The 17,048-nt window shown below is 44.5% G+C and overlaps 1 protein-coding gene across 5 annotated transcripts in view; it reads left to right on the forward strand.

Annotated features, from left to right (window-relative positions):
* Positions 1-14,442, forward strand: part of LOC147111063 (protein FAM3C-like) — a 73,187-nt gene extending 58,745 nt beyond the window's left edge. For all 5 annotated transcript variants that reach the window (XM_086001541.1, XM_086001538.1, XM_086001539.1 and 2 more), the window contains 4 exons: positions 91-141; positions 391-475; positions 3,732-3,858; positions 12,508-14,442. In XM_086001541.1, the coding sequence (XP_085857667.1) occupies positions 91-141; positions 391-475; positions 3,732-3,858; positions 12,508-12,597 (353 nt within the window). In that variant the 3' untranslated portion in view covers positions 12,598-14,442. The remainder of the gene's footprint in view (positions 1-90; positions 142-390; positions 476-3,731; positions 3,859-12,507) is intronic.
* Positions 14,443-17,048: the final 2,606 nt, after the last annotated feature.

A 17,048-nucleotide genomic window follows, 5' to 3' on the forward strand; every position in this document is an offset into this window, starting at 1 on the left:
GAGACCATGTAATGGGTAAATACTCATACAGCTTCATATTGCCAAATTATCATTTCTAATATGTAATGTAGCTATCTCTTTGTTCGACAGCTTCATCTGGTGAACTATTCGTGACTGACTTTTTTGATATGTGGACAGGAGGTGAGACATTTTTAAAATTTAACTGAATTTGCTTTGATTTAGCTCAAGTGTTTTAGAACACTGCACAAATGGAAATGTAATCCTCCCAACCTATCAGCTTTCATTTATTGCTCGAAGTTGTGGGGGTAACTTCAATACAAATGCAAACAGAATATAATAGTTTGAATATCAATTACCGACTGTAAATGCAAACTAAGGAACTGATGCACAAATCGTTAAAAAAAAAAAAATTCATTTCATTTTTTTCAGATATTAAGCTGCTTTTGAATTTCTTAAAACCGATAAAATCTGGCACTATTATATTACTTGCTTCTTTTGATGACCCAGCAACAAAGTAAGTAAAGGCAACAGTTTGGATGGTATGGGTCATGGGTTATGGGTCAGGGTAGCATGACCTCGTGCCTTGTGTAAAAACGATATACGCCCACATAATGTGGTCCACTCCTAATTTATTTTATTGTGTTCTTATCATGTGTGCAAATTTGGGGTAAATAACACAAACTCATCCATGGTGCACTGAACAAAATACAGTAGAAGCCATTTTATAACAAAATCATTTATAACAGCAAACCCGTTACAGCAAAGTTATTGCAGGGTACAAACTTTTTTCCTACTGTTTTGCCTACAGGAAAACCTTTTATCATAAAACATAGTGGATCTGCTTCCACTCCACTGGGACTTCTCAATTCTGATGCTTCTAACCCACCCATCCAAAACTGCTGCAGCTCTCCATCTGTCTGCGGCTCTTTCGATGCTCTGAAGGAGGTTACCAGCTGGGACAGTAAGCAGCTAATTTGAATTAAGCACATGCTGCACCACATTTGAAGTGCTGTTGAACAGCATGCGCGCTTAATGTTCATCAGCTGGTTATCCTACCGGCTGGTAACTTCCTCCAGAACATTGGCGCACAAGCGGGTAGGTGGGGAGAAGCAGCAGCTTTGGATGACCGGGTTAGAGGTGTCAGCTAAATATCAAAATAATAAAAACCTGATGAGATGAAAACCATTTCTCACTTATTAATGCCTTTGGCTGCAGCTACTTTTCTTTCAGCAGCTTACACCGTGTTCCATCAATTTAACATCAGTGCCAGAAAAGGAAGGGAAGAATGTTTTTGCCCAGCAATGAGTAGAGGATGGATTGGAAACTTGAAAAGGCCAATGAAACCCTTCCCTAGATGTCATTACTATTTATCTACTCTGCAGATCTGGAGCGTGAATGCCCATATAAAAAATGCATGCTTTAAGGCCTGGTTTCCACACACCCTTTGTAAGGCCAAGCACCAATAGTTTAGGGGGAGTGGGAGAAAATGACTATACCGGAAGGTGAAATTATAGCTACTTTTACATTGGCACCATTTTAATTTGGATGCCAGCAAACCAACATCCATGTCTCAGCTTTCCAAGTTTATATTAGGCTTCTTTACCCTAAAAGGTGGCTTGTATACCCAGTTTTTTTTAAATTGGTTTATGCATCTGCTACCAGGATATGGGAGCCAGATTTAAGAGGGTAAATGACTCCTAGATGTTAGTATCCAGGAATCCAAATTAAGTGGTGCCAATATAAAAGCAACTTAAGTCTGCATAAACGCTACTCTAAAGCAGGCTGACAATATTTGTACTTGGGTCGCGGGGTAAATTACAGCCTTTATGTGGATTCTGTGCTATTTAAATTCGAAAATAGGTTTTTATAGGCATATGGATAAGTCACATGCCACATCTCCAGTCTTGGATGAGACGATATTTCCTCCGGTTAAACAATGGAAAGATCAAATCCATATCTTCAGCCCCTGCCACTGTCTCAGGTTCAACCAGACTGTTTGCAATTAGTGTCCTATTTGAACTTGAGCTGAGGTTTCAACCCCATATCTTCTCCATCACAAAGGCTGCCTACTTCTACCTCTGTAACGTTCTCTACCTTCAACCCTACTTCAATCCATCTGCTGCTGAAACCCTCGTCCATGCCTTTGGTACCTTCAGACTCAACTATTCCAATAATCTCTTGGCTGGCCTCTCATTCTTCATCCTGCATAAATCAGCTCATCTAAAACTCTGCTGCCCATCTTCTGTCCCGCACTGGCTGATTCGCACATCTCATCCCTGTCCTCGCTGATCTACATTGGCTTCCAGTGCCCCAGCACCTCAAATTTAAAATTCTCATCCTCATGTTTAAAATCTCTTCAAGACCTAATTTCTCCCTATCTCTGTAACCTCTCTCAATGAAACCGACCCCCCCACCCCGCCCCAAACTTTCTGTTCCTTTGACCTCAGCCTCTCGTGCATTCCCCTCCCTTCGTTTCACCATTGGTGGTTATGCCTTCAGCAGCTGTCTAGGTCCCACTGACTAGAATTCCACCTCCCTCTTCTCCTTTAAGGCCCTCCTTCGACCAGGCTTTTGATTATCATTACTAATAGCGCCTCCTTTGGCTTGGTGTTCATTTTCCTTACACCTCTAGAACATGACTTGGGGCATTTTTCTGCACTGAAGGTGCTATATAAATGCAAGTTAATGGCCCAGATATTTCACTCCCTATGGGTGGGTACGCACTGTGTACCCACCCGTGGGGACATCGGAAATGCCGGTTTCAGGCATGTACAGCGCATGCGCTGAAAACCGGCATTTCCGATCTGTCAAGAATGATCTTGACAGATCCTCTGGCTGCCCTGGAGAAAGGCCTCTGCGGGCGGAGAGTTCTGCTTTTTGGAGACCCTCCGCCCGCAGAAAACCCTTACAATTCTTGTGCCTGGTAAAAGCAGGCATAAGGCCTGCTTTTACCAGGATAAGAGTTGAAAAAAGTTTTAAAAACATTTTTCACTGATTTATCATTCAAAAATACTTTTTTAAAAAAGTAAGTTTATTTTCAGGCGTGTAAAAAACTTTAATTATTTTTTTCAAAAAATCAAATTTTTGTTTAAAATACTTATTGTAATTTCAAGTCATTCTAAAAATGTGATTTTTAAAAAAAATTTATTTAAAGTTTTACTATGTTTTTGGGGTGATCTCCATTCATATATTTGACAGGTCTTCCTGTCAAGTGTGTGAATGGAGATTCCCTTCTTTGATTGGCTCCCCATGGCCCACGTGATCCCAGGGACGCTGCGAACTACATGCGCCTCTGGGATACGTGGGCCCTGCGCACTTGGAGTTTGGAGAGGCCCAGGAGCAGAAACGTGTGTGTCCCGGGAGTCCTCAGGTAAGGGCGTAGATTTTTCCAGATCACAGGCCTCCGCCCGCGGGAGGCCTGCGATCAGAAAATACGGGCCGTCATTGTTTAAGGTGGAAATGTTGAACATCATATTTCCATCTTGTGCCTGACACCCATGCCCAATAGCAACTGTCCAAACTCCTGATAGTATCCTTACAGTCAGTGCAGAGGTTCTTCGCCTCCTCAGTCTGAGCTGAATTAAAATACAGATTCCAGAAGTCAAAGAGCAGTGTGCTAATTCAGAGTGCCATCCAGGTTCTTCTGATTTGTAATAGTTCATCTTAATACCTTTTGTAGTTCAGCCTGCTTTTTTTTAATTTGTGTGTTTGCTTGAAGCAAATATAAATTATATGTTATCAGTATAATTTTTTTCAATCACATTTCTTAGGATGAATGATGAAGCAAGAACACTTTTTAGTGAGCTAGGAAGCTCTTTAATTCATGATGTGCATTTTCGGGACAACTGGGTTTTTGTTGGAGCAAAACCAATTAAGGAGAAAAGTCCATTTGAACAGGTATGAATAAAGAATATTATTCTAACCCAAAATTAGTTAAACTGATCCAATATTTGAGTGCTGATGGTTGTGTACTGGTGGTGTTTAACTTAAACTTAAACAGTTTGCACTTTTCAACCTTGTAATAAGAACATAAGAAATAGGAGCAGGAGTAAGCCATTTGGCCCCTCGAGCCTGCTCCGCCATTTAATGAGATCATGGCTGATCTGATCTTGGGCTCAGCGCCATTTCCCTGCCCGCTCCCCATAACCCATCACTCCCTTATTGTTCAAAAATCTGTCTATCTCCACCTTAAATATATTCAATGACCCAACCTCCACAGCTCTCTGGGGCAGAGAATTCCACAGAGTCACGACCCTCTGAGAGAAGAAATTCCTCCTCATCTCAGTTTTAAATGGGCGACCCCTTATTCTGAAACTATGCCCCCTAGTTCTAGATTCCCCCAGGAGGGGAAACATCGTCTCTGCATCTACCTTGTCGAGCCCCCTCAGTATCTTACATGTTTCAATAAGATCACCTCTCATTCTTCTAAACTTGCTCAACCTTTCTTCATAAGTCAACCCCTTCATCTCAGGAATCAACCTCATGAACCTTCTCTGAACTGCCTCCAATGCAAGTATATCCCTCCTTAAATAAGGAGACCAAAACTGTACACAGTACTCCAGGTGTGGTCTCACCAATGCCCTGTACAGTTGTAGCAGGACTTCCCTGCTTTTATACTCCAACCCCCTTGCAATAAAGGCCAACATTCCATTTGCCTTCCTGATTACTTGCTGTACCTGGTGCTAACTTTTTGGAATGGATTTTGTCAATGGAGGCGACTTGGAGGCGGGACTGCTGCTTGTCGTGTCAATGTCCCGTCTCCATCCTCGCCTGACCATTCAGAGGGATTTTCCCCTGTGGGCTCAGCAGGCCAATTAGGGAAGAAGTCACTGACAGATCACATCAATGTCAGACGTGCTATCTGTCAAGACTTCTTGAAAGAAGAAATGACAGCGTTTGACAGCTCTGTGAAGCTGTCAAACACTGACATTCTCTTTAGTTTGATTAGTTTTTGTGGTGAGGACTGAAAAAACATTGTAAAAAAGTAAATTTCAGATGTCTGATGGATCGGAGGGTCCATCAGCCATTACCTGAAATTGACAAGGTGGATGTCTACTCTCCCGATCCAGCACGGCTAAAGGCTATTTTAAACTTATCACTCACCTTGCATACTTACCGCTCCACACTTGCACTCATCACTCACCTCTACACCTTACTTCCAGGTGCCTCCGATTGCCGCAGACTGTTACGTCCGTGTATAATGGGACACAGACTGCGGAGAACGGTACAATAGGTATTTACTCAACGTGGCTCAGACTGCAACTGATCTGTACAGATTACCACTCAGCATTATATACAGGTGTGGTCACTGCCGGTACTACAATATACATGAGCTGTAAAAAGTAGTTCCCCCCCTTAAAGGTACATACATTACAATTCCTCCCCTTTTAGATTAACAGTACCATAACACTCATTTAACAATTAAATATCAAACTAATTACAATTAACACTTTTAACATGCAACATTAGCTGAAAATAGTCTATTTATAAATTCAGTCTTTGGGGACGCTTCCTGATCCTTTCTGGATAGCGCCTTTCCCGAGTGTCTTGCTCTTGGTGCGGAGCCGATTCTGGCCCCCTGTTGTCGGTTGGTTCATCAGCTTCCGATGCTACTGTTTCTGGGGTAGATGCTACCTGTACGTCGGGTTCATCACCAGGTACGTATGGGCGAGGCATGGGGTTGACTTGTTCCTGTGACTCTAGGATCTGGTCAGCATGGCGTCTCACGATACTCTCCCCAACGTCTACTGTGTACATTAGTGGGCCCTGCCGTGTGCATATCGTTCCTGGCTGCCATTTTTCTGTTCGGTAGTCGCGGGCCAAGACTGGTTGCCCTACATTGAAGCTCCTTGTTGGCTTCTCATGAATGTGCTGGAATTGCTTACTCTCAACATCTCTTCGTACGTTTGGTCTGAGCAAATCCAGGCGAGCTCTTAACCTTCGGTTAAAGAGCATCATGGCTGGGGCCTGGTTGGTGACTGCATGTGTCGCATTCCAGTAGGCGAACAGGAAATTGTCCACCTTATGCTGCAGCGGAATGTTGTCATTGTACATAGCCTTTATTGCCTTCTTAAAGGTTTGTACGAACCTCTCAGCCAATCCATTTGTGGCTGGATGATACGGGGCGGATGTGTAATGCCTTACCCCATTCTTTTTCAAGAACCTCCGGAACTCTTCAGACACAAACTGTGGTCCGTTGTCGGAGCAAATCTGTTCTGGCAAGCCATTCCTGGCAAAAATGGTCCGTAGGACTGCAATAGTTTTCTCCGTGGTGGTGGAGGACATTTTGATGACCTCAGGCCATTTCGAGTGCGCATCCACGGCTATTAAAAACATGGAGTCCATGAATGGACCAGCAAAATCAACATGCACCCGTTGCCATGGAGATGAGGGCCACTCCCATGGGTGTAGAGGGGCCTGTGGTGGTGCATTTTGGACTTTCTGGCATCCTGAGCAGCTCTTGGTCAGGCCCTCGATTTGTTTATCGATTCCCGGCCACCACACATAAGCCCTGGCTAGGCTTTTCATTTTTACCCCTCCCAGATGACCCTCATGAAGCTCATTGAGCACTCTATCCCTTAACTTGGGTGGAATTACCACTCGGGATCCACACATCAAGGTCCCCCGGCACACTGACAGCTGTTCTCTCCTTGTCGAGAATGCTGGCAACAGTGAGTCGCCATCTGCTGGCCATCCCTTCACCGTCAAATCATATACCCGAGACAGTGTCGGGTCATTTCGGGTTTCCTTTTCGATACAAGCGTTAGTTACCGGTAGGTATTCAACTATAGACGAATGGAATATTTCAACAGGATCCACTGCTGGTGCTTCCTCCGCAGCAGGCAGTGGCAGGCGTGATAGCCCATCAGCATTTCCATGCTGTTTCGTGCCCTTATATTCAATCTCATCGTGGTGCGCCCCTAGAAAAAGTGACCATCTTTGTAGTCGTTGCGCAGTCATCACCGGAACGCCCTTCTTCGGATTAAAAATGGAGACAAGAGGCTGGTGATCAGTCAGCAAGGTGAATTTCTGCCCGTGCAGATAGTGATTGAACTTTTTCACTCCCCACACTAGGCTGAGGGCCTCCCTGTCAATCTGGGCGTAGTTACGCTCGGCTGAGGTTAGTGATCGTGACGCAAAGGCTATTGGCCTCTCTGAGCCGTCCGAGAATTTGTGCGACAGCACCGCTCCAATGCCGTAGGGTGACGCATCACATGCCAACCGAATTGGTAATGCCAGGTTGTAATGGGCCAGTACCTCTTTCGATGTGATTAGTGTTTTGCTCTTCTGGAAAGCTCGTCTACATTCGTCACTCCACTTCCATGGCACCCCAGTTTGCAGTAGGATGTTCAGTGGGTGTAGTATTGTAGACAAATTTGGCAAGAACTTATGATAGTAGTTTACCAGCCCGAGGAACGACCTCAGTTGTGACACATTTTCCGGTGCTGGAGCCTTGACTACTGCCTCAATCTTCTCTGGGGACTTATGTAGCTCCTCTTTATCGATAACGTGGCCACAATATGAGATCTGTTTTCTAAAAAACTCGCATTTGGGGCGGTTAGCTCGGAGCCCATATTCCTGCAATCTAGTGAGCACCTGCTCCAGGTTGGCAAGGTGATCACTGTCATTTTCGCCCATGACCAGGATGTCGTCCAAATAACACTGGGTCCCTGGGATCCCTTGCAGGACTTGTTCCACTGCCCTCTGCCAAATAGCTGGAGCTGATGCTACCCCGAATTCCAGCCGGTTGTATTGGTAGAGACCTTTATGGGTGTTGATTGTGAGGTATTTTTTGATGCTTCTTCTACCTCCATTTGCAGATACGCCTGGGCCAGATCAATCTTAGTGAAGCGTTTCCCTCCAGATAGCGAGGCGAAAATATCTTCAATCCGCGGAAGTGGATATTGTACGGTGTGAAGGACCGGGTTCACTGTTACCTTAAAGTCCCCACAGATGCGAACCTTCTTTGGTTCCCCAGGCGTGCTGCTCAACGACTTTTTCATCACAGGGATGATGGGTGTAGCCCACTCGCTCCAGTTTACCTTGGACAGTGCACCTGAACGTTCCAGACTCTCCAGCTCTGTTTCGACGGCTGGGCGGATCGCATAAGGTACCGGTCTGGCCTTAAAAAATTTTGGGCTTGCGTTTTCTTCAATTTTAATCGTCGCTGTCATGCCTTTTAGTGTTCCAAGTCCTTGCTGGAACACTTCTTTCGCGTCAGTTAGGATCTTTGACAGTCGCCCAGGTGTGACGTCGTCATCCTTTTTGTCAGCCACAGTCAGTACCTGTATGGAATGCCAATCCAGTTGCATTTTCCGGATCCATTCACGTCCCAGTAATGGTGGTCCTCCATCTTGCAATACATACAGGTCTAGTTTTGGTGTTTCCTTACCGTTATATATAACGGTCACCCTTATTTTTCCTTTGGGGTAGACTTTTTGCCCCGTGTACGTCTTCAAAATAATTTTTGTGTCTCTCAAGGGTATGTGTGAGAATAGCCGCTCGTAGTCCCGTCGGTTTATGACTGTTAGGGCTGATCCTGTGTCCAATTCCAACTTTACCTGGACTCCTGCTATCTTGAGAGTGACCCAAATGGTTCGGTGATCCTCCGTTGTGATCACATTATGTAGTTTCAGACAACTCAGTTCCCTGCTTTTGGAGTCGTTATCACTCTTTTGTTCGTCTGAACTATTCTCCATCATCTTATGTACCTTCTGGTACTTTCCTTTGGTAGGTTTCTTATTGCTGGTTTTCTTTCCCGACCTGCAGACTTGTGCTATGTGTCCTACTTTTCCACACTGTCTGCACACTTTGTCTTTGAACCAGCAATCATTCTGGTCGTGTGTTGTTCTGTCGCAGCGATAGCACTTCTCTGTTCCATATGACATTTCGTTTGTGCCATATTCTTGCGGTCTCTGTTGTATCTCTGCAGCGCCCCGTGCTGCTGCTTCATATGATACCGCAATGCTGAAAGCCTTTTCCAGCGTAAGGTCCTTTTCAGATAAAAGCCGTTTCTGGGTTCCTTCACTTTGAAGCACACACACAAACTTGTCCCTTAAGGTATCTGCCAGTCCCGCTCCAAACTGGCAGTGTTTCGATAGTTTGCGCAGTTCTGTTAAATAATCAGCATTGCTTTCATCCTTATGCTGGTTCCGTTTGTGAAACTTGAATCTTTCTGCTATCAGCAGCGGTGTGGAGTTTAAATGTTCCTTTAGTATCGTTACTATGTCTTCAAAACTCTTTTCCATTGGCTTCGTTGGGGTTACTAGATTTCGCAATAAACCATACGTCTTTGCACCCATTAAATTCAACAATACCGACGCTTTCTTGTCACCTGACACCTCATTTGCCTTGCAGTACACCTCTATTCGTTCGACATATGTAGTCCAATCTTCGACTTCATTCTCAAATGCGGTGATACTGCCACTCTTCGGCATTTTGGGTGTGGTTTAAAATGGTGTCTCCCAATGGCTTAAAATGGCGTCTCCCGCGCTTTCCTTCCTCCCCCGCTGCTGCCGACGCCGCTCCCGGCAATGGTGGCGCCCTGTAGGTTTCGCGTGCTTCTCCTGCACTGCTGCCAACGCCGCTCTCGGCGGTCCTCGTGGCAATGGCGGCGCCTCGCGGGCTTCTGCGCATCTCTCTCTCCCTCTCTCCGACGCTGCTCGGCCCCGAACACCGGCTGCGCCCTGTGCACTCTGCCCTCTCTCTCTCTCCCCCGTCGACGCTGCTCGGCCCTTTGCTGTGCCGCTCGGTCGGGCTCTAGCCCGCCGCTGTCCGGGAAGGGTCTGTGCACTACCTGTTGCCAGCCCGTTTCGCTGGACCACCTCGACTGGAAAGCCAAGCCTGGCTCTCGACAGCCTCCCCCGCAATTCTCGAGTCGCTGCTGGATGACTGGGCAGTTGCCCGTGGTCGACGCCCGAGTCTCTGGCCTTGACCTCCAATCCACTGATCTCCAGGAACGAATCCCCGGGAGGTGATGCAGAGTTGCAGGTAGGTTCGAACCTGCCTCGTCGCCAATGTTACGTCCGTGTATAATGAGACACAGACTGCGGAGAACACTACAATAGATGTTTACTCAATGTGGCTCAGACTGCAACTGATCTGTACAGATTACTACTCAGCGTTATATACAGGTGTGGTCACTGCCAGTACTACAGTATACATGAGCTGTAAAAAGTAGTTCCCCCCCTTAAAGGTACATACATTACACAGACCTCCTCCACGTCTCCTCCAACCCGGCAGGGTTCTCCCTTTTTAAGGATTAAAAGCCTTTCCCGCCTCCAGGAGACGGGACCCGAAGCTGCACATCCTCCCGCCTCCTGGCAAAAGGGCACGGAAGCCGGATGGGGGCGGGTTTGCAACCCGCCCCCAATTTCTGCGATTTTACGTGCTCTCCCGCCTCCATGCACGCCTCCTCGGGACTTGGAAAATTGAGCCCTTTGTGTTTCATGCACAAGGACCCCCAGGTCTCTGTACTGCAGCATTTTGCAACCTCTCTCCATTAAATAATAATTTGCTTTTTTAGTTTTCTTAATTGCAATTATTTTTATGATGCTATGTTGCACAAAGCAAAATTAAAGAGCTGTGCAATCATAGGGCATCTTTTTCTAGTTATGGCCTAGAAATTCAGACTCGCCCACTTTTGGGCATGGGGGCCACGGGGAATTATCCTTGTGCCTGAATTGTGAGGCCACAGGCGCCCGGATATTGAGCCTCGGGCCTCATGTCCATCGAGCTGATGAACTGCGGAAAGTAACAGGCAACTCATCGGTGAAGCGGGATTGAAGATTGGCCCATTGCTACCGTCGCATTGGCCCTCAGATAAGCAAGGAAGTGAGGATGGTTTGCCACTGGTTCGGGACGTAGCGGTGGCTGGGCAGGATAGGAGAGCGGCAGCGATCAGAGGGACAGGGAGTGGCGGTCAGCACCGGTCCGCGTTCTTTGAATGTGGGCTGCTCCTCCTGGCTCCACATTCAGGTAAATATATTTTAAAAACATACCTTGTTGATTGCAGCATACTTTAAGGACCGTCTGTTAGTCCACATATAGGCCTGGTTTTCCTGAGTAAGGCAAACCAATCTTGCAGCGGGGGCCTCAAACAGGCATTCGGCCCATAATTTGCAAATGCAAGTTATGTCAATTTTACACTGTGATTTCTTAACTCAACCCAGAAAAAACGCTGAGTACTGCCATCAATAAAAGCTTTTCCTTCTATGCTTGTAATCATAGAATCATAGGGGGCAATTTTGCCAGCCCTGGGGAGGCAGGTTTGGAGGCGGGACTGCTGGGAAAATGGCAGAATTTGGGGGCGGGTGCCCAGCCACCTCCGTGCCATCTTGCCAGGAGGCGGGTAGCCGCCCTGCGCCGGGTCCCATCTCCTTGGAGGTGGGAAGGGATTACAGCCATTTAACTGCCTGTTAACTGGTAGTTAACAGGCAGAAAATAGGATTACCCCTTTTTATCCTCACTGGTGCGGGCTTCCCGAAGGCTCCGAAACGTGCCAGGTCAGCGAGGCGAGTACTGGGTCTGCGGGGATGGAGGGGTGCAAAAGTGCGCTGTGGAGGTGAGTGATGGGTGCAAGTGTGGAGAGGTGAGTATCTGAGGTAAGTGCAAAGTGTTAGAAAAAGTGTACTTACCTTTGTTTCTTCCTGCAGGCTTCAGTCGGTGGGTATGTGGAAAGTTTTGCATCTCCATGTTGGAGATGACAGATGGCCGTTGCATTCTAAAATGCAACAACCATCTCATTTCTGCAAAAGAAAGAGGTTTGATGAGTCTTGAATTCAAGACCTCATCAAACTACAGAGAATGTCACTGTTTGACAGCTTCACAGAGCTGTCAAACGATGACAATTAATCTGTCAAAAATGTTTGATAGATGAAACGTCACACGTTGATGTTCTCTGCAACCGACTTTCCAAGGTCAATCAAGGGAAAATAGCGTGGGTTGGCCAGAAGTTGATGGAGGCGGGACTGAAACCCGACAAGTGGGAGTCCCGCCTCCAAAAGCTCCCCATTGACAAAATCACCCCCATAGAATATTACAGCACAGAAGGAGGCCATTCAGCCAATTGAGTCTACGCTGGCTCTTTCGACGAGCAATCCAATTAGTCCCACTCCCCTGCTCTTTCCCCATATCCCTGCAATTTATTCTCCTTCAATTATTTATCCAACTGCCTTTTGAAAGCTACTTTCTGTTTCCACCACCATATCAGGCAGTGCATTCCAAATCCTAACCACTCGTTGCGTAAAATAAGTGTTTCCTCATGTTGCCTCTGGTTGTTGAAGCACACAGTCCCAGCTTTACCATGGGATTGGGGCATTTTGTAAATTCTCTACTTGAAAGTTTTGAAACATCGAACAACTGTGGTTGCTTGTACGTTTTGTGAAGGTCCATAAATTGAAGAAAACATGGCAGACTGTTCAATCCCAGGTAAAGAACAGTATATCACAAATGTTACAGAGAATTGCTGCATTCCAATCAAGGAAAAAAAAAACATTTTGAGTATGTAAGCAGTATTTTCATTAAAGATAACAATTTTGTTAACAGATCCTGAAGAACGAGAATGCAAAGAACAAATACGGAAACTGGCCTGAAGCGGTGGAAATAGACGGTTGCATACCCAGGAAGATGAATTAGTTACTTTTTGATGGCTTTCTACATTTTTTTTTAACTATTTAGGGGCACTACATCGGTACACTATTCCCAGCAACACGACTGACCATTTAAATATTTTTACCCTCTTATATTATTGTTGTCAGGCAGAATTTCATTGCCCGTTTGCATTGCTCGGTCATTGAAATGCATTAAACGGTGTTTAATTTAGAGCAAGAGGATACAAGGTCTGGATGGCAGAGCTTAGAGTTGGTGTATGAGGTCAAAAATGTAACTAATGGATTACAATTTATACACTGTAATCGGTGGAAACTCGCCATCCTCATTACAGGAAACTTTGTGTTATCCGGAGGCTAAATGTCCGGCAAGCTCGAGCCACCGGCAAAAACCAGGAGCTGTTTCGTTCATTTTTTTTTCTTTTCGTTGCTTTTTTCTCAACAGTCAAGCTCTGCAAGGTCTCGCTGAAGCTGTTGCTAAGCTACAGAGACACTACAGAGAGTACGGCCGACTGTTTAGAAGCTGTTGCAACAGGGTTTGTTGCCAGATACGGATCTCCGTATGTTTCAACATTAGCGCTGGTTTGTCCGGCAGTTTTGAGGGATCGGCAACAGCTCGGTCCCGTCGGTGCCGGATAGCACAAAGTTTCCTGTATTTCGATCTGGGGGGCCAGACAGTTTTGTGGGTGGGGCTGGCTTCAGGTGAAATTTTTTTTAAACCAGCGTTAAAGATCGCGGAAACTCGATTTACGACTGACGTAACTTACGTTTAAAATTCCCCAATTTCTTGCGCTGGTTTCGGCCAATTTCACCCGAATCGCGCTGATGAAACCAACGGAAACTGTACCCCAATGTACTTTATTTACATACTATATTTTCTGAAAATGGCATCACTGTAAATTCTTGTGTCAAATGTGCACATTTATTTCATTACAAGTTAGCTTGTCCAACATCAGATGTTCTGTTATTATACTGTCCCAAGCCCATTTGTTACAGATACCTCAATTGTACAGTTAACTCATCATAATATGTCAGATATTTAGAAGGAATAGAAATAGAGAAGAAGAAAAAATTGTAAATACTTATACAAAGAATTTGGCATTTGGAGGATAAATTACAGACATGTTTGAGCTGTTAGACTGCAGCTTTTATGGTTCTGCACCTGGTATCTGCAAGTTAACTTGATTGCCTATTAGCCCAGATTGATGGGAACAAAGTCTCCTCTCTCTGGTGGCTGTAAGCTCCATATGTGCAATGAGTTGGGGCAATTTGATTCCAATTCCCAGTCGGCATGGACCCATAGCATCAAGCTGTCCAAAGTTTGATATTAATTGTCAATCTCATTCGGAGAGGGGACAAGAACAGCTGCTTCTGAGCGATGAAAATACTGCGCTGAGGCAGTGACAACTGCTCTGGTGCTTTCAGGGCTGAGTCAAGTTGTTGATGCAGACTAGAGACAGCTTTACTTTGCAGCTGCCCATGCAACTGGGAATGCTTGATATTGACAATAGGACTCCGGAAAATGAAAGTATTCAATTCCACACACTATCATCCCTCATTTGAATGACACCAATTGTTTTTAAATGTCTCAAATTTATAGTTCATCCTGACCAATCAGTTTTACCTCCTTCAAAATGGCTTTCTGAAAATTTTTAATCCTTAAATATAGCAATATGTGAAATATTTCTGATAGTAATATTCATGATGATTCATGTCTTCAAATCAAAAACTCTTTATTTGCTATACTATATTAGTAGCAGTTGTGAGAAGGGACTATGCTTTAACATTGTCAAAATGCCTTAGCACACTAAAACCAGATAATATGAATTCTCCCATTGTGAACTAACGCATTAAAATATTGTTTTTGAGATAACGTAGCACATTTTATTTTATGCAATTGTTATTTTAATTTATTGCAAATGTAATTTTTTGCAAATGTATTTGTTTTCATTCTGTGTAGATTTTGATTTCCTTTTTCATCCTTATATTAGTCAGTAGCTTAACATTTGTAACAAGAACCCAGACTCTCTCAATCCTACTGCAGAAATCGAACCATGCCCTCTGTCTCTGAACTGTACATTAGAGCAGCGACTCGAAGGACCTCAGACATGAACAATAAGCAACACACAGGCCCCGTGGTCTGAATAGCTGGAAGGTGTGTGGATTAAAACGAATGGAGAAGAGAAACGTCTGGCCTTTCTTCAAATTTGGACATGTGTTAATCAGGATGCTCCTGCGATAAAAGTTCTTAACATGTATTCTGTTAATCCAGTCACACTGTATTTTTTTTTGAGTATCACTCCAGTAGGCCAAGCTGTTGTTCCGTTTTCTCTTCACCCTTCCCTTTTTGTGTTCCAAATGCTGTCTTTTGATTTAGGGGAAAAAAATTGGGCTGGATTTAATACCAGAATTACAGGGAATGTGTCACCTGGCTATTTGGGGTGCTTGCTTGATTTCTGGGTGGAGTCAGCTGTTTTCTTGTTCCAGTTCCTCACTCGGTCAACCTGACTTCAGGTAAAATACAGCCATTACAACCCGCAGCTGGATATTCTTTGGACTTGTACTCAAATTGTGCATTGATTTTCTGAAAGGAAAGATTTAGAATGAGCTCTTTCATTGTTCCAAAATGTACCTTCAGCCTTAAAACTGGTTAATAATTATCTGCTTTCAGCTCCAGTACTGTTGTTCTTGGAAAATAGGTGGAGTTTACAAAACTAAATAAGTGCACTAGACTTATGCTGATCATTGTTGAAGCAGGGACAGCTCTAAAAGCATTGCACATTGTTTGATCAGATTAATACCAGGTTGTTGCACTGAACTATTTTAAAATACAATTTTGTTGTTGGCAAAGATATTGGCCTAGAAATGTGGTCTCGCAGCACCCGTATTTCGGGCGCTAAGCGGCCTCCTAAGCCTCCATTATGGTGGGCAAGGAGCGTACGCTCATTACGTGTGACACTCGCCATATTGGTAAAGGCCAGAAAATTGTCATGCAGTGTCCACTCCTGAAACAGGCGTTCGGCCCATTGCATATGAAAATAAGCGGCCTAGCGCCTGTTTGGGGGCCTCGCGGCAAGATTGATTTGTCCTGAGGCAGCAGGCGCCACCTGCACTCAGAAAAAACAGGCTGCCATGCAGAGGGACCGCCCGTTAGTCCGCAACCAATGAGGTAAGTTTTTAAAATATACTTAACTAAATGTGGAGCTGAGAGGAGCAGTCGTGCTCCCCCCCCCCCAACCGATTGTCACCTCTCACCCTGCTGCTTGCTGCCGCTCTTCCTCCGCCCCACCCCCAGCCATCGATCACCCCACGACCACCGATCGCCACCGTTATTCACCTCCCCAGCCACTGATCTAACCTGTCAAAAGTATGAATGGGGATCACTTGAAAAAAGACACTACAACATTAAATACATTTTTTTTTAATCACATTTTTAAAATGAGTTAAAATTACATTATGATTTTTGTTTAATTTTTTTCAAAAATAAATTAAATATTTTAAAGTTTTTTACAGGGCTAAAAGTAAACGTACCTTTTTTAAATAAAAACAGAAAATGCTGGAAATACTCACTGCCTGACCTGCTGAGTATTTCCAGCATTTTCTGTTTTTATTTCAGATTTCCAGCATCCGCAGTATTTTGCTTTTACCTTTTTTAAAAATCTTTTTACATTATAAATGAGTGGAAAAAATTTTTTTTTACTTTTTTGAACTCTTATGCTGGTAAAAGCAGGCCTTACACCTGCTTTTACCAGGCGTAAGGTTTCTAAGGGTTTTCAGCGGGCGGAGGTTCTGCAGAAAACGGAACTCTCCACCCGTAGAGCCCCTTCTCCAGGGCAGGCGTCCGATATGGGCCATTATTCTGTTGACAAACTAAGACGCTCATTTATAATGTAAAAAGACTTTTTAAAAAGGTAAAAGCAAAATACTGCGGATGCTGGAAATCTGAAGTAAAAACAGAAAATGCTGGAAATACTCGGGTCAGGCAGTGAGTATTTCCAGCATTTTCTGTATAGCTTTGGGTGCTGAAGGAGGCCAGGGCGGAACTTTTTGGAGCATTGGCTATTGTCATGGAAGAATCACTAGGCACAGGTGTGGTTCCACAGGACTGGAAGCTGAAAAATACCATCACTGGCCAAGAGTTTCTGTTTTGGGCGCAATCGGCGATCCAGCCACAAATTGCGCTCAAATTTGCGCTAGTTTTGTGAAGTGAATCTTTTGCTCAAGTTTCCGCTTAAACGTATTTGCATATCGCTGAATGTAAAACCTTCCATGAACCAGTGCAACCAGGCAGCATTTTAGAACATCATTTTTGTTTAATTTGAACTAAAAAATATTGCTGGATATATTTGAGTGGTAAGCTGGTGCAATTTTATTAATAGTGCTGAAAATGGGTTTACCACAAAAAATAAGCATTTTTAATCAGTGCTAGCCACCGCCTGTGAGTAACCTAATTTTAAATAACTGAAAATGACTTAAAAA

Source organism: Somniosus microcephalus, chromosome 11 (assembly GCF_052327205.1).
Source record: "Somniosus microcephalus isolate GS21.2 chromosome 11, FLI_Smic_1.0, whole genome shotgun sequence".
In the NCBI taxonomy this organism is placed as follows: domain Eukaryota; kingdom Metazoa; phylum Chordata; class Chondrichthyes; order Squaliformes; family Somniosidae; genus Somniosus; species Somniosus microcephalus.